This window comes from Phlebotomus argentipes, unplaced genomic scaffold (assembly GCF_947086385.1).
Source record: "Phlebotomus argentipes unplaced genomic scaffold, Phlebotomus argentipes genome assembly contig_15, whole genome shotgun sequence".
Taxonomy (NCBI): domain Eukaryota; kingdom Metazoa; phylum Arthropoda; class Insecta; order Diptera; family Psychodidae; genus Phlebotomus; species Phlebotomus argentipes.
Genome location: NW_026776181.1, coordinates 8,950,773 through 8,977,336, shown reverse-complemented (window position 1 = coordinate 8,977,336; position 26,564 = coordinate 8,950,773). Strand labels below are relative to the sequence as shown.

The window sequence follows — 26,564 nt, the reverse complement described above, 5'->3', positions numbered from 1 at the left end:
GTTTCATGACTGCGAGCTTTAAGCAAACCCGAGAGCATTTTATGCGTCCCGAACTTGAACAATGCTTCCACACCTTCATGTCTTTTACACATCGCGGAGATGGGAGACCTCGAATTGAGAGAATTGGAGGAACATTTCGGGAGAGGTAAGTGAACTTGTGTGTGAGTTTCATTCACAGTTTCTGACGCGCGTTGGAAATCGATTTAGCATTGTACTCTTCTTGTCTCGTCTTCAGCGCTTTGTCCTTGCTCGCTTTCCCAATTGCTCGCAGGGCATCTTTTTGCCATTTCTCTCTTCCCCGCCTAATTCTTATTCAATTCCACCGACCATTGTTTGAGGACAAATTGCGAAGAGACACTGCGGTTACGCTTGCTGGAAGTGAAGGTGCGAAAAAGGATTTTACTTTTAATCTAGCCCTACCAAAATATTTTCCAGGAGTCATTAAAATAACATACAGCCACGCACCTTCCCTCAGCCAATCCACACGGAAGTCAGCGTGTTGAGTACATAATCTGATACCTCGCAAGTACTTCATTTATTTTCCACTCACAGCCGCAACAGCATGAAAAATCACCTCTTTTTCCATGAGCTCACACACTAAATCACACATTTTGCGGCCTTTTATCTCTCCGCCCAAAACGCAAATAAGCTCCCAAAGTGGGAGCCATGAGCTTTGAGTTATGCAAGCGCTGCAGAATTTAATTCTGTTACACTGATTTGCAATTTTAGACTTGATGGCATCGGAATAATTCACGACATCACACTTTAATCACATATGAAGTTGATTTGTAGCCTAATCTTGTGATCCAATCAGCCAAATGCTTCGTGGGGCCGCCAGGTGTCCCGTGGGGCCGCCTGGTTGTGTCGATGGAGGCGCCTGGTTGTCAGCGCACTTAGCCAAGACACGCATTTTGTCTGAGCAACAATATTCAAAATGAAAACGATCGTTTGCTTGTGAACCCTTTTTTTCATGCGCAACAGTGTTCCCATGGACACCATGCTTGTAAACAAAGCAGTTGGTTTTCACGTGCTAAAATGGATATTTTCTTCGAGGCTATGTCTCTCTATCGCAGGCGAAAATACGATGAGTGCATTGAATTGTGCAATACTTTGCTCAAGAACACCACAGATAATCGCCTCCAGAGAACCTGGGAGCTTAAGATGCGAGCCATAACACAACGAGTGTATGTGGACGATATTGAAGCTGATGATGGCATTGAAGGTGAGTTGAAGTCTGGATCTCACTGACGAAATAGTCCCTTATTATACATTTTTCCGGTAGAAAATGACGATTTGGATACTCAGCGTCTCGCCACGGCGCCTCGTCCGGGAACTACCATGAGGACATCTTCGAGAATGGGAACTGCACTTGCCGCCAAGGCAAGTAATCGCCCAACTACATCTGCTGGACGACCTCTCACGGGAATGGCTCGGCCTGGAACGATTGGCCAGACGCGTGCTGGTTCCTCGATGATCTCGAGAACTGCTCCTCGCACTGGTTCCCGATCAGAAACTGCTAGAAATATTCGATTAGGTTCCGCTTCGATCTTTGCCTTGCACGATCCCGCTGGGCCACTAGTGGACGTGGCAAGACTGAATTTGACGCTATTTGCTGCCAAGAAGAGTGTAGCACCGATCATGTTTAGCTATCTTTACTACCACGAAGGAGATGTTCGAAAGGCGCTGGAATTGTGCGACGCAGCAACTTCGGCGAGAAGCAATCAATCTGATTGGTGGTGGAATATGCAAAAGGGACGATGTCTGATCAGTTTAGGTAAGCTAGACTGTTGTTGTGTTGAGAGCAAGTGGGTTAAAAGTAATTTAAATTTTCCAGGCAATCCCAGGAAGGCTGAACAGTTCCTTCGCAGTGCTCTGTCGCAGTGTGCTCATCCGGATGCAGTTCTCCTCCTGGCTCGAGTCTACGTGAAAATTGATCAACCTCTGGCAGCTCTGGAAGTTTGTCGAGGAGCTCTCGATAGACTACCGGGCGAAGTGAGCCTTTTGACGCAACAAGCTCGTATCCTTGAGCTTGTGGGCAATCTGCAAGCCTCAGTCAAGATGTATCGCCTCGTGGCCCAATTCGATGCGACAAGCAGCGAAGCTCTGGCCTGCATAGCTGTGCACCATTTCTACAATAATCAGCCGGAAATGGCTCTGCTGCACTATCGAAGGATCCTCTCGATGGGCGTGAACAGCGCCGAGTTGCACTGCAATCTGGCCTTGTGCTGTCTCTACGGAGGATTGCTGGACTTGGTCATGCCCTGCTTCCAGAGAGCCTTTCGGCTTGCCACGAGTGCGGAGCAGAGAGCGGATATCTGGTACAATTGCAGCTTCGCGGCGCTCACGAGCGGTGACTTCAATCTCGCCCGGAGATGCCTCAGACTGTGTATCAGCTGCGACGGATTGCACGGCGCCGCCCTCAATAACCTGGCGGTTTTGGCGGCGAAAGCCGGTCAGCGGTCCAAAGCGAGATCATACCTGGCCGCGGCCAAAAGCGCTCTGCCCGAGAGCGTCGAGATTCACCACAACCTCCAGCATATCGACAGCGCCTAGCGAAGCGTTGCCACGAGATGCAAGTGAAAGCAAAAGACAGAGACTCTTGCCGCAGTTAATCGGCCCGTCAATAATCGTTATTGATAAGCGCACGACGTGTGTATTATTCATATGCCAAAACACTGTAAGTTGCTCAATTAATTACAGAAATGCCATTTGCAGTGTCGCATCCAAAGAAGGGCTGTGTCGGGACTTTCGTGTGATGCCATTGAGGTTTTACATAAGAAGTCGCGGAATGGGAAATATTTGGCAAAATTTGGGAGTTCAGACGAGAAGATTTATGCGCTTTGCCGAGGCAATCGTTCAAAATTTTCTCTCCCGTTTGCCGCACAAAATGACGATGATGACTGCACTGGCTGATCCATTCAAATGGACCACACACGTCGATTCAGTGGAATCCTCGAAATTCCTCTTGATGGTATTCTCGAATCTATCAGCGTCTCCGCGTGACAATCGATATTGACGATGTGGAGAACTACTGAAAGGCTCCAAACATGCTTAAATTAAATCGGCAGCCACTCTCTTTCCAAATAACACATCGCTCGAGAGCGTGATTTGAGATTCTGGAGCGAAGAATGAATTGAATTAAGTCGAATTGAACGATTGCTGAAGAATTTGTGGAATGTTGTAGCGGTGATGACTTCCGTTCAAACTCGAGTTAAGCCACCCAATTCATGGTTTTCAATTCAATAGATTTCTTCAATTTATCACACACACACAATTTTTCAAAATTGTCTCACTCTCCAAAATCCCAATACGTAAAGCGAGTAGCTTGCCTCTGGTGCGTATATACATCTCGCTGTGGCTGAGGAAGAAAAAAGAGGGGCAGAAAAAGGAGATGAAGAAGTGCAGGAGGAAGAATGGAATTCCAGAGATTTTTTCAGGCGGTCAGTGCGATGTACGAATATAAAAATATGCATGCAGTGAAAAGTAACCAGACTGCAGCGGAAAAGGACGGATTGGGATGTTTTGCCTCACTTCAAGATGCGGGAGAAGGTTGCATATTCAAGGTGAATGCAAAATTTGAGAGTTTTACTGGTTCTGAGAATATTTAAGAGAAAAGAGATCTGTAAAAATCTTGATTTTAGCGAGGAAAGTTTATTTCACCATGAATACGGTGTAAAATTCGGAATTCCTTTAAAGAATCTCAAGCTGTGTTTTAATCAGTCCTGCATTGTGCGTGTTGTCTTGTTCATTTCACAAGAATATTCAGAATGTTCTCTGCACCTTCGCTTTGCTACCCTGAACCCAGAGTTTCAATCAAGAACATGCAGGCAAAGAGGTAAATAAAAGTTTAAAAATAGATCCTGATAACAATTTGATGTCAAACATCACCAATCTCAGTCTATATAGCAGCGAACTACGCCACTTCTCGCCTCCACAAGAAGTGGCTTTGTATCGCAATCCGCAGTGGAATGTGAAGTGTGTTTGATTGTGTTGAGGCGCAAAAAAATTCGCTGCACTCTCTTGAGCCGCTCAACTTTCCTCCAATGCCATTTTCATGTTCCACACAGGTCGATGGCGGAGTTTGGACTGGTTTTGTGCGGTGTGGAAAGTGTAATCTCCTCTGCTCATGGGGACTCTATCTCGCGCGATGGAATTCACGTTGCCTGGATGGTTGTGTGTTGAAATGCAGTGGTGTTGCGTGAATGCAGGCAATTGGAGGCGCACGGAGGATATTCTGCTCCTTTTCTTTGCTTCCTTCCCGCCACATAAGAGGCCCAACAGATGGTCACAGAAATTCCACAGAGCATAAATATAGGTACGCGCATTCTCAGCACTGCGATGGGCCACGACAGGCCACCACTGTCTGCGACGGTGAGACCAGCATTTCCACTGTGTCAGAACTTTTCCCAATAGAATATGTGAAAAATCTATTAACACACATAACATGCCACAGGGTGCTGTGCTTGCGTTGCTCTGGCAAACAGCATGTGTTGAGTTATTGAGTGGGATTGAAGGTGCACCCATACAAAGCGCGTGCGAACACACAGGCACAGGCGCTCGTGAGGCCACGATCTCCTCCGGAGATGTGAACACGGTAAACTTACGGCGGCATTCCAGCGCCAACGAATCCGACCACGATGTCAGTTACGCTGAGAAACTTGAATGAGTCGGACAAGACTTCGCCCAGCGTCTCAAATTTAACATCAATTCCACTCACATCAAGAAACACTGAGTATTTTCATAGCTTTTCCTGCACCACCCGGCTGCGAGAGACGACGAAAAGTGCTTGAATTGTTCAACTTTGCCCGTCGCCATTGAAAAGTGTGAAAAAAAACTAGAGAGATCAAAAGTATTGAAGTGACTTAATTGCATTCCTCATCTTATGGTTAACGTGAGACTGATGACACAGTAAAAGGAATTACAAGTTTCCAAAAGATGGGCAAAACGGAGTGAAATTGTATTTTGCTCACACTATTGCACGCGAGAGAGGAACACATTCCACAAGTGCTGAAAACGTTTCGCAAAAAACGCCACTGAGACGCAGAGTTATTGGATTATATTTTCCGTCGAGTGTTGGATACCTGTAGAGAGGCAGAGGGAAAAGTTCTTCATCCTCAATTTTTTCGCAACACACACACCAATTTGCCAAACAACTGGATTTTCTTTCGTCTTCTCGGGAAACTCATCACCTGTCATCAATGGTGAGTACATGAGCCCAAGTGCACAGTTTCACCTTTATCGCGGCATGTTGTGAGTTGTATGTCACCCTGTGGCGTGTTATTCCAATGAATTACATTGGAGCTGGGGAATGTGTCTCTCTCGGTGCCCCGAAGAGAGGCTTTTGTATGGCGCAAATGGCAAACTGTGGGGAATTTCATGTCGCTGATTAACACACACAAGCTACATTCTTGGACAGGTAGCTCCGTAAAAAATCAGTTTATTGCCTCGTACATTCTTCTCTCTCACACAATTTTTCATGAATCTTCCTCCATAATGAACCGCAGAGATGCTTGGAAATTTCTTTTTCTCGACTCACATTTTTTCCGTGTCCGCCTCACAAATTGCACGTAATCACCTTTTTATTGCCCCAACACGTACAATCGGCCACGCGTTGAGGACTCATATTGTAATCGGTAGAATTTTTGACTTTCCAAAGCACATCTACAAACGCTGCAAGTTAACTCCTCAAGGGATATTCGTATTTATCGTATTTAGCGGTGATCCTGAAGAACTGACGCCACTCTGCGCAAAATGTGTGGCTCAGAAAAGAACGACAGAAGATTGGCGAAATCGATTGTATGGAATTTTTTTTAACCATTTATCGCGTATAGTTACGATTCAAAGTCTATTTGGAAAGGTTAGAATTTCAAACACAAGAATTAAAATAAATTCAATCTTAGCCATTTGTGACGTCTTGCATCGCCAAATCCACGTTTTCTAAGCACATTGCGAAGTGTAGAGAATGATGCCAGTTTGCAATTCCTTATAAAACCAAATGGTTCACTTTTATGAGCTGCGTCAGCAATTGATTTTGCTCTTTTCCCGCTTATTATTCCTGCGAGAGTGAGAAAAAAATGCCACAGCAACAAGTCACAAAATCAACAATGTTAAATAATTCCACGCCATAGTCACATTTTTGCACCGCAATATGTCACATGAGAAATTTATATGCACTCGCGGCTTTCTTCACAGTATTTTGTCACCTTTGGCATCGGGCGAGGAAAAAAGCTTAGATTTTGGCCACAATCGCAATTTTTCACCTTTTTATTTCCCACATTCCGCAAGTGTTACATCCGTTCGTACTTCATATCGCATTTTACACACTTTTTCCCGCGTCTTCCGTACAATTATGCAAAATTTTCCGTGGTATATTTTCTGAAATGGGGAGAAAGAAAAAAGCACGCTTGATGATGCTGAAGTAACAATAAAAGAAGCACTGTTGGCCGGCGACTGAATTGGAATTCCACGTTGATTTATGGGTTACTAACCTTCACTCGCTGGCTTCGAAGGCGCTCAATAAGGTTATTTCAGTGTCTGAAAGGTGAAGTAGATGGCCAGATATGAGTTGATACTCAATAGGAAAAGACAACAAAAGATAAAGAGCTTAAAATCAGGGCACGAGGTGATAAGTTTTCTAATTTCAGCCATTGTCAACTCGCGATTCATATTTCTATACGACTCGACTATCGCCCGAACGCTCCAACTCTGAATCTTATCCGACACTCGCTTCCTAACCAATCTAATAATGTTCACACTCGACATTTGTTCGAGAAAAGTCACGAAATGCCTCTGTTTGATTTCGCAGTGAGATAAAATCCATTTGTTTTCACTCACACCAGCGCCTCTATTCTGCGAAAGCATTGTTTTTGCTTGGCAATTAATGCCGAATTAATTAAGAATTTGCACAGTGTGGCGCGCGTGGTAAAAATAACGCGCGCGGTTTTCAGGTGCGCAATGATCCTAAACGGCGTTTTGAGGTGCAGAATTTATTGAAACAGCGCAGATTGGGTTGCTGTTTTACGTGGTTTTGTCTCTCTAATGCCTCAAAAATGTTCACAGGCGTCATGAAAAGAGTATTCAGCACTTAATTATCATTGAAATTACTCATTGTATGATAAATATCACAATTCAATATTTAGTGGGCAGAACAGCACGTTTTTCCACTGGTTTTAAAGGGTTAAAATGCTAATAAAATTCGGCACCTCGACTCATACTTGAGCCGAAAATGAGTGACTGTTTGTGAGCCGGTTGTCGTCAGTGGAAATCCGATAAAATTCGTAATAACTCCACTTCAACTGCCATTCCTATCGACATGTGATTGAAGAGATCTGGCAGCGATCGCAGAACACGTGACGTCAGTTATGGTGAAGAAAACACCACAAGTGATATTATTAAATGACAAGAGCGATTGCTACTGGTTTTCACGTATGAAATGCTAATTACAGTGGCATGGCGAGAAACAGCTTTTGCACATGGAAGTAGAGAAAGAATAATTGGTATGAATTGTGCTGTATTTTGACAGAAATTTCCCGGAATTTCCATATGGTCGTGGAAGAAAGTTTTTGCCCCTGCTTCGATTTAAATATTAGTTGCTGGTGCACAAAAGACCCACATCAGCATGATAATGATGGCTCCGAATTAACTTTGCCTCAGGCCATTTTTTATGCCATCTATCAAACTCTTCTTCCACCGCGGAGTCTTCCAGTTCTTCCACTTTTGTGGCCCCAGCGCGATCATTCATCGCTCGTTGAGCGGCATGGTTATGATGGTTGGGAGAAGTATGCGACCTTTCATTCAGAGCACATGTGTAATATGGGCAAAACCTAACCTAGCAATGCGAGCTCATACTTGAAACCGAACGGAGGAAGTGAAAATGCTCTAGGAGAAATTTTCTCTCAATTCCAGCGCGAGATTGTCAATACATTCAGTGCAATTTGATAAAATATGCAACTCATGCACACTCCTTCACCATCACCAACACTGCGTGCATTGCTGATCGACAAGCTGCCCTCTTTGACTTTCTGCAGCGCGCGGGGAAGTGGATTATGTTGTGATTTGTGCTATTCTTATATGGCATTAAAATGAATTACGAGACCATAGATTGTGTTTATGAACACATTAGCGTCTCTCAAAATGACGAACTCCGATTGCAATTGCTCTCGCGTTTCACTGGCTTTTTTATGCTTGATCCACACCAAGTTCTAGGGCATCACGTAATCTCTTCGCTGCATTTTGCTTTACCTTATTTGATCAAGGTTAGATGAGATCTTAAAATAACAGAGAGATTTTAAAAAGTGCACAGAGCTCAGACTGTTTTCTTAATTAATTGTTAACTTTATCGTAATTGATTTTTTACATGCTTTTTTCTGCCGCACAGAGAGTTAATAAATCATTCGGCATTCGCACGGAAACATAAATAACTTTAATTGTTTTCTGTGAAATAATTTGTCACAAATCAATGCAAATGTAATTAATTTGCAATTACAATCTGAATATTAAAACTGCGAACATGGCAATTTTTACTGTGAATGGCAAGTATGCAAAAAATTTGATGCTAATTTGAATATAATTTGACCCTTGACTCAATTATAGGGGATTGCAGGCATTCTTCATGCTCAGAGCGCTTGAAAAATGTCTTATAAGGGCGGTCATAAGTGCAATTTTCTTCATTGAAATGAGAGTCTTTTGTATATGTGGACATATTTGTGATGTTTGAAAGTCGTCATAGAACGGGGCACATACTTGTTGAACGAGTCGCGAACTAGGTTACTATAATAACCAAAGTAATGGTATAAAGTTGGAACTCCATTAGATTGGCATTACGGGCAAGAATTGTTGATCGCGAGCTTCATCGTGGACGAGCGGGCGAAGATTTTTCTCACACATTACGATGATTCTTCGTGGCGAAGAGGAAGACAGACTCGCACAAAGTTGGAAATTTTTGATCATTCCCCTCGATACGCGCATAGAATTGATAACAAATTTATACTCATGTTTCTGTGTTGAGATGCAACTGTCGTCTCTCTCTAGCGCGATGCTCATGCTTTGATGGGGACAATGTGATGGTGTGGATGCAGAGAAACTATCTGTAGACTCACGTATGTGCAGCATCATATTGAATGGCTGTATGGTAATGTAATTTTATATAAAATTCCACAATATGTATACTGTATTGTGGTGATGCACAGTGTAGAGCACAGCACTGGAGCCACGCTTGATTAGAAGAAATGTCGGAATTGAAACGTGACAGAGATATTATAAAATGGTAATAAAGTGAAGGATGGCTGGAAGAAGGTATTTGTAGAGTGAGTGAGATGGAGAAGAGAGCTGTTCTAAGCGTATTCCTCACTCTCCCCGAGGCGATCGCCGCGCAATCTTGATGGGGAGCCGCGCGAGGAGGGCACAAGAAATGCCCAGAGGGTCTCGAAATGAGCTGGAGAGCCTCAATATACAACTCCCTAATTCAGCGATTGCATGAGATGTGCGATTATCCAGGAGCTTCCTCTTTAGTCAAGAATTCAGGCGCGAGAGTTAGTTTTTTTTCTCATCACACTGACCATCTTCTGTCCATCTCAGAAACCCGATGAATGTACGTAATGGCCTGGGGATAATTTGCTGGCCTCTCTCTCTCTCGCCCTTCTCGGAAAAGACATCCCGAAAAAATGACTCTTCAATTGGTGGGTACACACCAATTTCAGGAATTGGATTTGGGTTCCGGGTGAAAATTTTGATTCTCCCTATAATAACACACGATAATGACAATAATTATAGACCATGGGCCCTTTCTGTTCAATGGCCAGGATTTCCCAAATTCCATCCAGTTCAACGGCAAAACCGGAAAAATTTTACATGAAATTTTGTCCCTCCATCAATTTTTGGGTGAGCGCGCACTTTCATCGGCATTTCAGCATCGCATCTGCACGATCATGTGACCATCGCGCACGCCATTCCATCTTTTTTCACACGATCACGCTTGATTTCTCCGCGCGGGTTTTCGGTTGGTGAGCAGACACACACACACACATATCGGGTGAAAAATGAAAATGCCATGGAAAAAAAGAAAATTCCACAGTGTGAAAAGACTTTCATTACCACTGCAAGTGATGCAGTTTATGATATTTGTGTTGGCAAACAATTCGCACTTTGCATAACAATCACAAGACATGCTGTGGAATTTCAAGCATTTCAAATCATTTCACTGCTCGAGATAATTAATTTTCTGGTAATTAATGTGAAATTCTTGTCATGAGCACGGTCGCTCTTCACTGACTCCATCAATGATGCGTCTTCAAATGCAACTCGGTTTCACCTTCATGATCACTTGAGGGTAGAGAATGCAGAAAGCACAATCATGTGGAATATTTATTCAAAGGGGAAGTCTATTCGTGCTTCCACGGAAAACTTGTGATATTTGGTTCCCTTTCTCGCCTGAATTTGCCTTGACTGAGAGCTCTCGGAGGTTTCTCTGGAGTGATCTTCGTGTCAAGATTCCTTCTTCACGCGATGAAACCACGCCTTCTCTCTCGTGATCGCGTCTCGATCGTGGCCAAGAAGATACACCTCAGCTGCGACTTGGCTCCAAAGTGATGGATTTTTGTGGACGCGCGCGGACATGAGATGAAATTTCGAGTGGATTGTGTGGTGGTGGAAAAAAGCGGGAATCATAGTTATGCTCGCGTTTGTATACGACACGATCAATTGGTCGAGAGTGTACACATGCGAGCCAAGGAATGCGGCTGGCCTTCAAACTTGGAACGACCCGAATGGCGCGCTTAAGCCAAGGAAAGAATACAAAATAATAATTTAACTGGCGTAAGAACGTATTCTTATGTGTGTGCAATGTAGTGCAAGCACACTTTGGAGGTATTCCATGGAACGAGCTGCGAAAATTGATGACTCTTGCCTACTAAACGCGCTCTGTGCTGATCCTAAGTGATCTCTGCAGATGGATTTGTGGAATTTCTCGCAATTTCGCCATCTCGCATTATACCCAGAAGTGGATAGATGAAGAAATTTCTGAGAAAAAATAGGTTATCACACAGATTGAAGTTTGCATTCACGGTTTGGTGGATTTTCCGGGAAATGAAGTAGAAATTAAAGCATTTTGTGGTTGAGAGTGAAAGAAAGTTGTGGTTCAATCTGGCATCCAGAGAGGAATTAAGTATGGAAAGAATGCAAGATGCTATATAATTAAATTCTTCATGGGGATTTTGTCTCTCCTCTTCCTCAACAATTTTGTGCTTGTAGGGCTCTTCAGTTGGTGCTTTTCGAGGTTGAACTGCTATTGTAATCAATCGAAAAGCAAAAATGCCGGAGCAGACTTTGAAAAATCCCATTCGATCATAATTCGTGAATTCTTTTCAGGCAAAGAAATCACGGAGAGGAAATTTTGTCTGCTATGCCTATTTTTCAAGTTATACTCACTGTTATACAAAGTAAGAGCGTGAATTTGATGGTGCTATTTTAGTGTCTGGCACGATTTGAATGGTAAATATGATTTGGGCAGAACAGTTTTCTCAGTATAACAACATATTTCGCAAGCATTAGTGCTTGGAATGTTTGGGAATCTCAAGTCGTGAGAGCTTGAGTCAAAACTGAGGTTTATTACGCGTTTGACTGTGGAATTCACTGATGACGATAAAACGACGGACACCACACCAAAAAAGACAACACATAGATTTCTCTCCTAAGGCCAAGAGGTTGAATTGAGGCCCAGGAAGAATGGCTGGCAGAATGAGAAAGAGAGAGTGAGAAGTATTGTGAGAGTGTTCGAGAGAGGAGATGAACGTATGGAAAACGAGAAGAAGAGTAGAGGAATAAGAGTATAAGAATGAAGAACTTGGTTATGTACTTTGAGGAACGAAAATTCTTATGTACATGCACATACCATCATCATTTTCGTCTTCCATTCCTGGCCTCGTGCGAATGCATACGAAATATCGCGCTGTGTATATGTTGATCGGTGTTTTCGCTGTTGATTGCTACTCTTTGGGCGACTCACCTCTCTTGTTGGCTGCTTTCTGCCATTTATTGCCAACATCTTGCGTCTCCTTCTGCGTCACACGATCCGGTCGGCCTGTGAGCGAGATCGCGGGTCTGCTGGCCCCAGAGAGTGGCAGAGGAATCGCGCAATGTGAGGCGCGCTGTGTAAATGTGTTGCTGCGGATGGACTCGAGATGCTTCCCGCGAGCGAGATGCTGAGAGATCGCTCTGGAGGTTTGCATGTGATGGCGAAGTAGAAGTTCATCAGATTTGGAATGCTGAACAGTAGCCACTGGTCGGCCTGGTTTATCTTTTTATCACACCACTCTTCTCGCACCAACACGAGAGAACATAAATGCTATATTGCATGAATTTCTTCAGCTCCTCCGTCCGCGCACTCACTCTCTGCATATTCATAAATTTATAATTCACCGCACAGTTTACAAGGTGGAGGATCGCTTAATGAATATATTAATTAAAAATTCATACTAAATGAAATGATAAACTATTGCTGGGCTGAGCTTATGAGAGCTGGGATTCTTGGGTGGGAAAACGCGGAATGATGCTTCAAATGTTGGCAGTGCTGATGCATCGCGAACGGAGTTGACACAGATGAACATGAAATTTAAATTGTCCGAAAAAGGTGCAGCCAGAGAGGCGAGGGAATTTTTTTGAAGAAATAATGAATTACGAGACTATAATTGCCGTGGCTGTCAAGAGAGATTCTTGGGCTGGAAGTGACGCAACCATCGAAAAGTTTCATGGCCCGAGGGCAGTTTGTTTCATGAGGAGAATGATGAAGCTCCTCATGTTCTCCCATGCATTCGGGACTGCGGTGATGGCCATATCCACTGTGGGCAGGCTTTCAAAATGCCGGGCTCTGGGGAGTTATTTGTCACTGTCACGCGGACATTTTTGCATTTATCCGCCATTTATGCATATTTGACCTTCAAATGAAATTTCTGACTAATGATCTTTCGCACGTAAATGAATATTTCCGCGACTTTTTGTCCATGCCCACCAGTTGTTGTTGGGTAGCTGTGGCATGAGCGTTTTGGGTACACAAATGGAGCTACGTTGATGGAATGACTGATGGACGGACAGTGGACGAAGATGATGAGGAAGATAAGAAAAATTCCCTACAAGTCTTCACTTCTTCTCGCGCGCTCTTCTTGTTCCTTATGTCGATGGAATGCCATGGGTGAAGCCAGAGCCAAGCCACCTTGCTCTGTTTATGGGAGCTGAAATTCCTCCTGAGCCAGCGCGGAATGTGATCAAATCCGATTCTAAGCTGCACCATAATTTTAGGTTTTAGACATGCTGGAGAATCACACATTCACACTTTCTGCGCGCTCGGTGACATTAACTATCTGGCATGTTTGCACAAGAGCTCGGCATTTGAGAATACCTCAAATACGGAAAGCTTCGCCGAATTCTTAAAAACGCTATATTTAGTCACAATCAAAGGTAAAATATTTTTGCTGAAAATATAGCACGACAGAAGTGTCGGCAATACGTTTTTCTCGTTCGCACAAACTGTATTCTAAATAAATGCCATAGCGTAAGTGAGTCACATTAAATGACTCGAGTGTCCTACAAAAGCGCCATAGAACATAGAGGAACGAGAGAGACACAGTAAATTTACACATCAATTGCAGTGTGTGAATGTTTTCAGAGATTTTTATTGTCATGCGTGCTATTATTGGCTATTTTTCGCGCGATGAGCAATTAGATGATATTGATATGTTTTCATGTGATGGCTCGCAATAAAATTCCACTAGCAAGGCACTTGAAAAGTGATGGAATTCAGTACCGCCCTCGAATAGAAATTGATAATTGAGTAAATATTTACTCGGCTGTTTTGCACTTTATGCTATTATTCATTGGAATTCACACCAAACAGTTAAAGAGTGTCACTCGAAAGATAGTAACAATTGCCGCCTTTATACTCGAATTCTTATGCTGATTTTTGTTTCAGTTTGTGGGCAAAAATCACGAATTGGCAACACACTGTTTGACTGGTTGTAAATCAAGAAACAAAAAGAGACGTTCTCCTTATCAGTCCAAGTTTAGAATTTACAAGTTTCTCTCTATCAGGAAATTTATTACACTTGGGCGATATCGTGGGGAATATTTAGCATTTGTATAGTGAGAATTGGACTAATTTATTGGGCCATTTCTAACAACACTACCTCGCTGATGATCTTCTGGGTGTGGTTCTAAAAAATCTATCTCTCTCCATTTTAGCTAGGAAATCTTAAGAAAGTCTACTTTTAGATTAAATCCAGCGCTTTATAATGAATTTACGGTTGGATTTATTTATATTGTGTGATTTAATTTACCTACGCTAATTAATAGGACATAGACTTATAGAATAACTGATAGATTATCAGTACTTCTGTCACAGCTTGAAGTTAAAATGATCCGCTTTTTGCTATGTCGCTCCACATATTTTTCCATGTCGCCTCTGCAGCAGTTTTCATATAATTTCTTATGAAAGTGTCAATGATGAAAATTTCCCTTTCGAACACGCTAAAAAGCTGTATGCATGTATAATGGGAAACACGTGTATTCAGATTGACTTCAAATCATCATTTCTATGCCGTCATTCGGTGAAGCGTTGAGGTGCAGAAGTGGTGAGGATGTTTTGGAAATATCTCAAAAATTCCGATGGAAAAGAAACACAGTTTTATGGATAAATGAACTGCGTGAGTGTGGCTATAATTTGGTTTAAGCTGCAAAATCGGAAATTTTTTCGCACAATATCTTCACTTCATGGCATGGAAATTTGAAGGTATGTGAGTCTCGCGTCGTCATAAATTTCAGCACGTGCACTTGATTTCAGAGAAATGCTGAATATCTTTGGATGTGCCATGATATCTTCGGCTCTGTGCATTTTTCTTCCAAACTCGCGCATTTCCATTTGTGCGATTTGAGGCCCAAAGGGAGGAATGCTAACCACAGGTTCGGATGTGGCTACCAATTCATAACCCTCGTGGGGCCGGAGGGGATTCTAGAGAGGCTCGGCGGATGCGTGAACGCAGGTGGGGCCGAGCATCCAGCGAAGACCTTCGCCACGGCTCTATGTTTTTGCGTGGCCCGAGTGAAAAGGGCCAATTAGCGTATGTGTTCGGAATCTGAATATTTCACTGCCCAGCTCCGGCTACTGTGAGCCCCAAAAACTCGCGCTGGCCAATGGGTAGATGAAGATAGTTTCTCGGCATGGGCCTTTTTGGTCCATTTGCCGTGGTGTGAGTGAATTGATGGCGGGTATATAAACATATTTTTGGCCGAGTGGTGGCTCGGTCGCTTGGTTGGAGGCTGGCAAACTGAAATATGTTCAACGTGGCCCCCTACGGGCTATACTTTAATGACTTCTTGCACCATCTGTGGCTGAGGAATGTACACTGCTATGACTTTCAGGTGTGATAAGTCTGATGGCTGTGGCTACACTCCACTTTTTTCTCATCCTGGCTCTTCTTCACCATTCTTATTTTGACTGTGTATACGAGCATGACTCTTTCTGAGTGGTCACTCCACGTTCAAGGGCACTCCGTGGTGCCTTGAAATTTGATTTAGCCACGGAATTCCTTGGCGTTTCACTCCAGTGCGAGCTAGAGAAAGAATTAGCTACTGTGTTGTGCAAGGCATTCTCTTCTTATTCTTCTCTTGACATTATTTCTTCACGGCATATTTAAGAAATACTTAATATTTCAAAAGAGATTTACATGAAATTACTCCTCTCTGCCCTACCATCAACGTATAATTTACACATTATCATTTCTTAAGCTTTCAAATTACTCTCTTGGATGCTGATGAGAATTCCGCAATAAAATGTGTGATGAATGTATTAACGAAATAAACTATGAGATTTGTTCGATCCTAAACCAAAGTGATTTCCTGACCTCAGTGCGTGGAGACGCGCGTACTCTCAACTGTTCACTGACCTCTTCATGTTGCAGAGATTTTTGAGTTACCCACATTCGAAACTCGTTGTTGAATCTGTTTAATTTATTTAAATTGCCATTCCACTACGCTTGCAGTAACCTTCCATGAGAGTAAATGCATGGTTGACAATGTATCTTGGCTGGCCTATTATAAATAATAATGCTGAAAAATTTGTGCGAGTTTCGAGATTCTTTTTGTGATTCTTCCCCATTTTTTCACGCCACATCATCGGACTTCCTACTCTCTTGTGCGCACGGAGGGGAAAAAAAAGATAACTGATATTACGTTCATGTGTAAATTTACTCATGCAGATGTACGGATAGGCGCCAGTGGCTCACATATGTAGGTTACATATGTAGATATGTGATAATTTACGTACACGTCATGTGTGGGTCACTTTATGTGCACAGCTAAGCTTAGCAGTGCATCAATGAGGATTTCTGTACTGAAATCCAGAGGAAATAGAATTTGAGAGCGAAATTCCTTGTGTGCTTTTCTAAACTTGTTCGCTTTTTTCCCGATAAACGATGCTATCGTGCATGTAATTTTCTCTAAGACGCGATGGTAGAAGAGAATTTATGGAAACTGAAGATATGTAAATGGAATGTGTAAGAATCCAGTTCAGCAGTGGCTGAGCATTGTTGACTGCAAGTGTGTGAATGTAATTCTCGTGGCGTCATCTTTCAGGTTGTGCACATAAGACAGTGAAGATAGTGTGAAGAGCATTCAATTGTTGAATTGATATCGTTCGCTTTCTATTTCACACAGTTGCATATCGCGTGGAGTGCGGAAAAAAATCCTGTGGTGAATTTATTCTTGAATACTCGAAGCTGGATTGAGTCTGTGCGATGGGAAATGTTTTATTATGGCTGGCGGACTGAGACAAATTCCACTTTATAACCACAGCGCTTGGAAATTTGTTCATGTTTTATTGAGTGGCACCATCGAATTAACATTCCTCTCCGGAGAGACTCCTCTGGTGAGCCGATTGACCACAGAAGCTGGGGATACAAAAAGGCAGTGTGTGAGCTTCAGAAACCGCCATGGGATCATGTTCCACTGAACTTCGATCTCCTGTCCGCGCGCAGAGAATGACTTTGGTGAGGCGAATCATCAATCGGCATTCCATTGCGTATTGAGCATGAAAACAAATCAGACTTGTCACTGTTTGTCGCACACTGTCTCAGAGGGTGACACAACTCTGACCTTGTCATTCCGATCGCCGTAGTTATGCTTTGTTAATTAGCAGACGCGAATATAATGTGTTGGAACATTTTCGATGTCAGCTGTAGCAGAAATTGAGGATTTTCTAGGGGTTAGAATTCAGTGTGAGCATTTGCATTCCAACAGAGTGATTCAAGAATCACCAGATGAGTCAGTTGAAATCACACGTTTCCTGTCAAATAGAGAAATAATTTGCTTATTTCATTGTTTGATCGACAAATAGTGAGACAATTTTTAAAGTTGGACGCATTTTTTGAGGATATGAAATGGTTGGAAGAGTGAACATAACAGTGCTGTTTTATGCATTTTCCAATGCCACATTGAAGTTCCACTTTGGCAGAAGCTCATATTTAAGCATATAAAATTAATCACGATTGTCTGAGTGTTGAATTTGATTGGCGTGGATAATAAAATTGCACAGAAACTGCCGTGAATAATGCCCACACTCTTTTCATTTATTGGCAATCGATCTGAGTAATAAAAATGAATTGATATACATGCACACATCATCGTAGACTTGCGGAAATAACGACACCCATTTTGGACACATCATCAGCACATTCCGCGGCGATAGTCATTAGCGTTGTTTATACTGAAGTGCGTCTCTCTTTTTTGCAGGAAATACTTCATGAGAGTTATTGCAGCTGGTAACGATGCAGCATGCGAGCTTTTTGTACCGTCAGCGCGCCCCTCGAGGTCTGCGCGCCACCCACACGCCCACTGTGTCCAGGTGCGAGATTCCTAGCGCTCAGGTATGTAGCACATCCGTGCCTCGCTCGTGCATTAGCTCATGTGCCTCTCTCCTGACCATCCAGGTTGCTGGGAACACCACAAGCGCGCACTCTTTACTTTCTTGTGGAAGCCAAGAGTCGCGTCCGCGAAGTCTATGCACAGACATGTCTTCACTTTGCCAAGCAAGGCATGTTGGATACCGAACTCTTCGGCCTGGCGGTTCTCACAGGTAAGTCTCAACTCCTTACGGGTTCGTCGCCAATGGGGTGCATTTAAGTCTTTCGTTTGAGTTCGTTTAAGCTTCTCGTCTTCCTTCAGAACATTTAGTTGTCTTTCGTGTGCTTAAAAGTTGGCTTAAAATTGAGGAGAATCCAATAGGATTGCTAAAGCAAATTCCAATTTCTTTGATGATCTCAACTCAAATGTAAACTCAACTCAAGATCCTGTTCAGACTTAAGCCGCAATTGTGAGCACAGCATTACGAATCGTGGTTTCCATACGTGTTCTCTGCATCCTCAATTGCCGCCTGCCGTCATGAAGGCACTCGGAGAAGAATGCAGAGGTTATTTGAGGAACTTCTCGCACGAAAAATTTTTGGCTTCAGTCATAAACATTACGCCCTGCCTCTGATCCCGCGCACACCCCCTTTCGGGGTCCCGGACTCGGAGAGGTCGAGTGGAAAGCGCTGAGGCTGAATGCTCGCGTCTGTTTTTGGGAAAAGGAGAGGATTGGGTGTTTTGTACATGTAAATAGCCGAGTTATACATATGAGATGTGGTGGAACCCGAAAAAAGGCACTTTATCTCCCAACATCATCTTCCCAACCTCTTCCAACACAATATGTGTAATTCTCTGTCCTCAGTTCGCGGTTCAAACAAATGACTTGCGCTACGCCAGCGGCCGCCAGAGCAAGAAGAAGACCGTATATCTCATCAGACCACGTTCCCGCTTCCACACCCGCGGACGGCGCAGATCCCACATTGGCTCCTCTGTAATTGCGCTCAGAGCCAGTAGCTACCTGAATTACCAAACACGCGTCTTACGTCTCGAGATTCCATTCCGAATATTCGTATTATGTGCCTCGCCATCCACAGCCATATACACAGAGCCGCACATAAAATATGTAATAGCCGTGATGCTCGATTGGACTCGCTTGAGGTGTTCTTCGCCATGCGTTCCACCCAAACCATCTTCAGACTCGTTTTGATCGTTTTTTTCTCTGCTAGACGGTGTATGTTTGGAATGAGGACGAAGGATTTTACTACTCATGACCCATATTCTGGGACTTTTCGCTAGACTCTGGGCTCTTGCCAGTGTTTAGAGATAAGTCCAGTGAATCCTTTTCACAATTTTTGGACAAATCGCAGAGAATTCCACCACCTTCTCAGAAGAAGTTGATTATTTTCCTTATGATGAAATTCTTTTTCGTTCTCCTCACTTCTCCATCGTCATCTTCGCTCCACACCATCTTCCATCGCATGCTTGTGTACATGTGGAGGCATGTGAGTCCGCGGAATATTCATCGGCTGTCCGGGGAAATTCTAAAATATTTCCCTCTGCTCTTTCTCGTGCTGCAACAATTGCAATAAACGCATAAAGATGAAAAGCTCGTAAAGGTCATGCATAGCCGTGTAAAATAGACTCCGTTCCTCAGATAATATTCCTCTAGCGGTGGCTCTCAAGTCCGCTGCGACACGTGGAATCCCAAGATTAGTCGGTTTATTGATAAAAGGCATCGCGCCTCTGAAAATTCCACGACTCAGCGATCCAGTATACATACTCGCTGAACAGCGCACAGGTATAATGTTCGTTTGTATATCTATTGGGATGGAAGAGAGCGCGTTCCTCGGCTCTGGCCGTGTTCCTTGGCGAGTATGTGGTGTTGTGGGCATTCTTTCTATTCTTCTCTCTTTCCATTTTATTGGGCATCGTCCGTGGTGTTTTATTTTCATTATAAGCCCGAGGCAACAACAGCAGGAGCGGCATTCAAAAGTTACTATACATATAAGTAGTGCCTTAACCACAGTACACAGAGAATGTCTTGCATATAATTTTTCGATGAATCTGTTGGGATGTGTTTTTATATTTTATGACAGGCTGTTTGGCAAAGGAATGCGGCCCGGTCGCGAGAGAAAGAGAGAAGAGACCATGGCAAAGAAGTGAATAAATAAATTGCGCGAAGTATGGGTTATAAAAAAATCTATGTGTGTGCCTACAATAAAATTAAAATAAGATACAAGTCAGCGCGATGGAAAATGCGCTGAAATGTACAGAAATTCAAAATGCTGAGGAAAAGAGGGAGAAATTACACTTATTGTGGCACACACAGAAAAAATTACATTTTTGTTACTCTTCTTCGGTTAAAATTATGAAGAGCAATAAAATAAATTTCAGTAAATTAATGCTCACCCGCAAAAAATCCACTGCGCGATTTTAAACCATCAAATTTCAGCACTTCCACGTCTTCAAAATCAATAAGGCGCAAGTATAGAGTGTAATTCTTAATTCCCAATTGCATCTCCAATCATTATTGCAGCCATAAACTTTCGCTGCAGAAGAATGGTATCTAATATGTGCAACTTTGCTACGAGCTTCACTCATCATTACCATTTCTATCTCAGTGAAAATGAGAAAATTAACATTTTGTACCGTCTATTGAGTCATGGAAAGAGTGAGTAGAGTTTGAAAACAATCAAATCGATCGATTACATTGTGGCTTCTCCATGCATGATGATTGAACGCGTCGGAGCCAGAAAAGGGCGAAAAAAAGAGATTTGGGGAAGAAGCAAAGGAAAGAGGCGAAAAAAGTAACAAAACCCGAGTATAAAAAAGCACCAAGTCGATGAAGAAAAAAGCATCGGAATGTGACCTTTTCGAATTGGTATTGAATCTCTGTTGAATTTTTCAGTCTTCAGCTCTCCTCGGGCATATTCATTGCGCGCTGGGTTTCCATTTCACCACTGGGATGGCGACTTGGTGTTTTCTCTCGGCGAGTGTGCGTCTTCTTTCGGTCAGCCTCATACCATTCAAAGTATCGCGCGCCATTCGCCTATGTTGGATACTCTCTGCAGCGCATATCTTGGCTGACCCTCTCGCGATTCCTGTAGCATTTAATTTTATTTTCTGCTACAGATGTGCTGCATTCCAGAAATTCATTCATTGTCATCGAGGTGTTGGGGTCTTTTTAAAAGTAATAAAACCTCACGATATTTCGTTTGTGCTGAAAACCCGTTCGTTTGTCGCGTTTCTCTCCTGCTTCGCCGCTTGAATCGCCCGCTCTCGCGTCCGTCCTGAGATTTTCATGCCCCACAAAACACCTTGTGCAGCAATCGACGGAATATTGGAGGCAGAGAGTCGCGTTGGTTGCTGCATGTGCAGGCATATAGAAATAATTGATGAATTTTTCTTACTCGAGCCCAGTAATTACACTGTGGGGATGCGAGTGCACATAAAAATTCCCCGTGAACGAAATAGCATTTCATCTTTTGGAGCGAATTCCATGTCGTCCAAAAAAGAGAGTGTTGAACTCACGCGAGCGCGGCTTTCTCGGTCGCGCGGAAGGAAAGGAGACACGATGTGTTTGATGAAATGACATCATATGGAGATGAGGAGGCACCCAGTCGTCCAAAAGCTATTTACAATCTTAACCTTTTGACACCTTCTCGTCGATCTTGCTCAGGCTCTCTTCCCCATTGCCAACGGCGTGGCCACAAACTCCACATTCACAAACAATTTATGATTATTGTTGTGATCTGCGCGAGCACAATGAAACGAAGAAGGCTGAAGATGGAAGGTAGAAATAAAAAAGAGACGTCCAAACGCGAGACCACATTCCAAACGACTTTTTCCCCGTGTCTCCACACTTCCCGCTCAACCCCAAGACATAGGGGAGTGCTGAGTCACTTGGGGTAGAGGAGAATTGTAGTCTGCTTTCCAACATTTCCTGCATGTCATTTGTCCAGTGATCTTATTTAAGATTTCTCGGTCATGCTCTCAAAGAAGGGCATAAAAGTAATGCAACTTGGGTAATAAATATACTTTCAGTCAATAAAATTGATGGTATTTAGAGCGAAATGACCCCACACTCACCTATTCCTCGCTCATTTCTCATCGAATGCAATAAATTTGAAATTTGTCGTCTCCGATTGCCAGAATGCACACAGAGAGCGACCAACAAATTTTTTGACAAACTGATGAAGCATTCTGTATAGATTTCGTGCTTCAGCACGTCTTAACCCATTAGTTCTTAAGTCATGGATCTGTGACACTGGAGAAACAGTAAAGATTGGATTAATCACCAAAGCTTGTGTGAGATAAGTCATGTTTCTAGAGGCGTCTCACTCACATGGGAATTTGCAATTATAGCAAAAATATTTCTCCTTCTTTGAGATGAATCGTTTCTCTTCATTCCAATACGCACACACACAGTTCGCAATTAATGGCTGAGTGGAGGAAGACGAAAAAAGAAGCAAGATAAACGACACTGCAAAATATTTTCTTAATTGGTGCAAATTATAGCGCCGTGCTGACTTTCCGGTAGAATATTTGAAATTGTTAGCTATATGTGAATATATTATTTTTCAGATGGCGAGTATCTGTTTGCCGATCCGGAGAGCAAATTGTCCAAGTACGGCCCCAAAAGTTGGCGTTCATCTCACACGCACGTAAGACACTTCAATTCATTGTGCGATCCTTGAGAGTTTCTCACACTCATCCTTTTTCCAGGGCCTCGACGCAAATGGTCGCCCTCTCCTGGAGCTGCACTTCCGCGTTCAGTTCTACATAGAGAGTCCGCTCATGCTTCGAGATGAAACGTCCCGCCACTACTACTATCTCCAGTTGAAAGCCAATGCGGTGTCCCGTGATGTGCCAAAGGAGTGTTCGGAGCAGAGCCTGCTGCTGCTGGGCGGCCTGGCTCTGCAGGCTGACCTGGGAGACTCCCCTGAGGAGCAGTCCACCGACTACTTCCGCCACGAGGACTACATCCCGGCCGCCATGCACTCGTCCTGGGGCGCCTCGGCGCTCAACTCCTGCCATCGCGAGTACCGCGCCATGTCGCGTGCCGATGCCGAGACGCACTATATCCGCGAAGCCTGTGCTCTTCACGAGGCCATAAACGCCCACATTTTCCGGATGAAGAGCACGAAGAGCGACTCGAGTCCGGGATCTGTGTGGCTGGCGGTGTACGCGAAGGGCATTAAGATCATGGGCGACACCGCAATGCCCACAACTTTCCTCTGGCCCAGCATCAGCAAGCTCAGCTTCGAGCGAAAGAAGTTCGAGATCCGCTCGGGCGACAATAAGATCATCTTCTATGCCAGCAGCGATGAGAAGAACAAAATGCTGCTGGCACTGTGCAGAGAAACTCACCAGTTCTCCATGAAAATCGCACCCCGGCTCACGGAGGCGATCAAGCGGGAGGAGGAAGAGAGCAGCTGCATCCACACGTGCTACATATACTCGCGATCGCTCAATCTGCCCTACAACAAGAACAAGAACGACCAACGCATCTCGGTGATTAGCAGCACCAGCAGCAACACCACATCGGGCATCATTAGCGATCGCGTCCATTCCGAGGATGAGCTGGAGATCATGATCAATTCACCGCCGGCAGTTCCAATAGCGGCTCCCAGCACGGAGAGCCTGGCTCTGGCCCACCTCCTGGACAGACCTAGTGTGAGCCGCCAGGCTTCGTCGGTGGGTCAAGTGTCGCTGAAGGGACTGGAGGACACGCTGGCTGCACTGAGTGTGCGGTCGATGAGCAGCGAATCGACAGAACTCCAGGAGCGCAACACCACAACAACTGATCGCACCTCAAATGACACAGACTCACCGGGATCACAGCACAACATCAGTTCTCAGTGCTCGTCCACGTGCAGCACAGTTGTTGTGGCCACTGAAACGGTTACTCTTCCCACTCCACCTCAAACTAACGCTAGGCGACACAGTACATGCTCTAGCCTAGAGCTGGGCTTTAGTCACACAGCCCAGAATTCCGTTCTCAGCGAAGTCACATCTGCCTGTCTCAATCACGACGAGGAGGATGAGGAGGGTTCATCCTTGGGAGTTTACACCCTGGCACACACAGCTCCGCCCACGGAGACTAGTGGCGTGTACACGATGAGCAGCAGCGAGATGGCAGAGTCTGAGAGTCACGAGTCGTCGCACTATGGCAGCTTCCAACCCAACGAGAGCATCGCCAATCTGGACTCTGTGGATGGCAATGATTTCCGGCATAGGCTGAGCAGTGATGCTACAGCGGATTTTCGGATACGATCGGACTCCAATGTGAGTGCTTCCGGATCGTTTAGGGGCGATGGCAGTGATCCCACGGACAACAAGCATGCTCTGCTGAGCGCAGAGGAGTTGACGGACTTGATAGTGGGCAGGGGAACCTATCCCAATCGAAAGACTGTGAGCAACACCCTGGATTCTGACTGTGACTATGTGACCCTGCCTCTGCCGCTCGAGGGAGATAGCTACATTCAGGGGCACAAGGATACAGCGCCAACTGAAGAGGAATTCGAGCTGGACATTCTGGCAAATCCACCCACACCCCCAAAGCGAATCAACAGCACTGGTACGAGTTCCCTGGCCAATATTGTGCCCGCCAGAAGATCACCGCCGCCGTACAATTCGCACCACGAGACGACTGGACTCTGTGGACCGGCTGTTCGAGAGGAGGCTCCGGCGATTCCTCTTCGGGATCCACCGCCATATCCTCAGCAACCAACTCCGAGACCGCCATCGACTGCAGCCAGTGTGATTCCCGAGGAAGCTGCGGCCAGGTTCATCACCACCAGACCTCACATCAACATCCTCAAGGCGCACACCAGCGTTGTGGGCGAGAAGCCGAGCTTTGCTGCGCCCACGATTCAACCGCCAACGCCAGCTGTCACACCCACAACGACCATCGGCATCCCCATCGTTCCCTACAGCTTTCATGCACCGCACAAGAGCATGCCCGCCATTTCTCCGCCTCATCCGCCCTACCTTGAGGCGCCAAAGTCTTCGCCACGCACATGCGTTCTGTTACCGGTGATCAAGCCCAGGCAGTACCTGCCGCCGCCTCCCCAGACCCCACGTCAGCCTCCTCCGCCGCCGCCGCCCCAACTTGCTACGGTCTACTCATCCCAACTGGCCCGATCGCAGATCGAATTGTACCAACAGCAGCTCTACAGCGATGTGGACTACGTGATCTACCCGATCCAGGATCCGGCAGTGAGCCAGCAGGAGTATCTCGATGCGAAGCAGGGATCCATACTGGCCGCCATGGCACAGAGTCCACCGCCTCCTCCCTACCTGGCCTATCACGCAGCCGCATCCATGGGATCCTGGGACACCTGCAAAGGCCACACGATCTACCGATCGACGCCGTACTTGCCAATGGCGATGCCACTGTCTAGCCACTCGCGCTACGCCTCCACGCAGAATCTCTCAGACTCGTACGTTCAACTCCCCGGCGCCTACTCTCCACTCTATTCGCCATCTGTAGCCAGCCTCTGCTCGTCTTACGAACCGCCGCCACCGCTGCCCCTGCGACCCAGACCCGTCAGCACTACGTCGATATTCTCGCGTTCGCGCTCGGACGATAACATCCTCAATTCGATCGACACGCTGCCCAAGGCGAGGCGCTTGCCTCCTCCTCCGCCACCCGTGAACGTCAAGAGGAATCTCAAGCCACCCATTCCGACGCCCATGGAGAGTCTTCAAGGTAAGGAGTTGAAGCGCAACCCAGACCAACTGCGAGGTCCTAACAGATTCTATCTTCACAGGATCTGCTGGCACGAGCAAGGCCGCTTCGGTTCCATCTCCCGCCAAATCGACCCCAACTCTGGTGAACGGGAAGGACGCCACCGGATCGCCCACAATAGACATCCACGCGCTGCGCGAGAAGAGCAAGAACCTGGACCTGCCCCTGATCGCCGCTCTGTGCAACGACCGGTCGCTGCTGAAGCAAACCAAGGCTTTCGTGATGCCACGCCATCCGCGATCGGGCAGTGGCCCGAATCAAGGCGGTGTCGTGAGTGCTGCCCTCGCTAGTCACACAGCCATCAAGGGTAAGTATCCCGTGTCGGGCCTGAGCACCGTGCAGCTGGCCAAGCCGCGCAAGTCCACCGCGAGCCATCGCCATCCCAGCGACAAGCTGCCGCCGCTCCCGTGCCAGTGCCAGACCAAGTCCGCGGAGGGGAACAACTACGTCATGGACCCCACGCCCACACCCATCAAGCACAAGAGCTTCAACTCCCAGCCCAGTACGTGACACCGTGAGCGCTACGTCTGCAAGGAGAACATTCACCCACCGACTGTTTCGGTTAAGTATTCGTGAGGTAGAGACGCTTCTTACTGAAATCTCTAGTGAAATTCCACTGTGCATTCGCAAAGGCGAATGCGAAAGGAGTGTAGCTCGGACGGAGCCGATCTTGTACTAAGATTGGATTATATTTTTTATGAAAAAAAATGTCTACATTTTAAATAACTTAGCTAGGGAATAGGTTAGGATGAAAATAACTATGTGCTAAATCATAGAGGAAAACAGAAAACCAGTAAATAATATGTATTTTTTTAAATGAAATGATATACATTCAGGTAAAACATACCTATAGGGTGTAACTTATGCCACACTTTGGCTTCTGATGAGAGGATAAAAAAAACACTATCGATTAACTGTTAGGATAT

General features: G+C 45.0%; 2 protein-coding genes across 2 annotated transcripts; both read left to right on the top strand.

Moving 5' to 3' along the window:
* Window positions 1-1,035: 1,035 nt before the first annotated feature.
* Window positions 1,036-2,553, top strand: LOC132262412 (tetratricopeptide repeat protein 8). The gene is made up of 3 exons (XM_059761685.1): window positions 1,036-1,222; window positions 1,283-1,774; window positions 1,835-2,553. The coding sequence occupies exons 1-3, from the start codon at window positions 1,036-1,038 to the stop codon at window positions 2,551-2,553; spliced, it is 1,398 nt and encodes a 465-aa protein (XP_059617668.1).
* Window positions 2,554-4,651: 2,098 nt separating this feature from the next.
* Window positions 4,652-26,150, top strand: LOC132261821 (protein expanded). The gene is made up of 6 exons (XM_059760818.1): window positions 4,652-5,201; window positions 17,773-17,906; window positions 17,970-18,115; window positions 22,470-22,549; window positions 22,611-25,599; window positions 25,661-26,150. The coding sequence occupies exons 2-6, from the start codon at window positions 17,815-17,817 to the stop codon at window positions 26,146-26,148; spliced, it is 3,795 nt and encodes a 1,264-aa protein (XP_059616801.1). The 5' UTR covers window positions 4,652-5,201; window positions 17,773-17,814; the 3' UTR covers window positions 26,149-26,150.
* The last annotated feature ends 414 nt before the right edge of the window (window positions 26,151-26,564 follow it).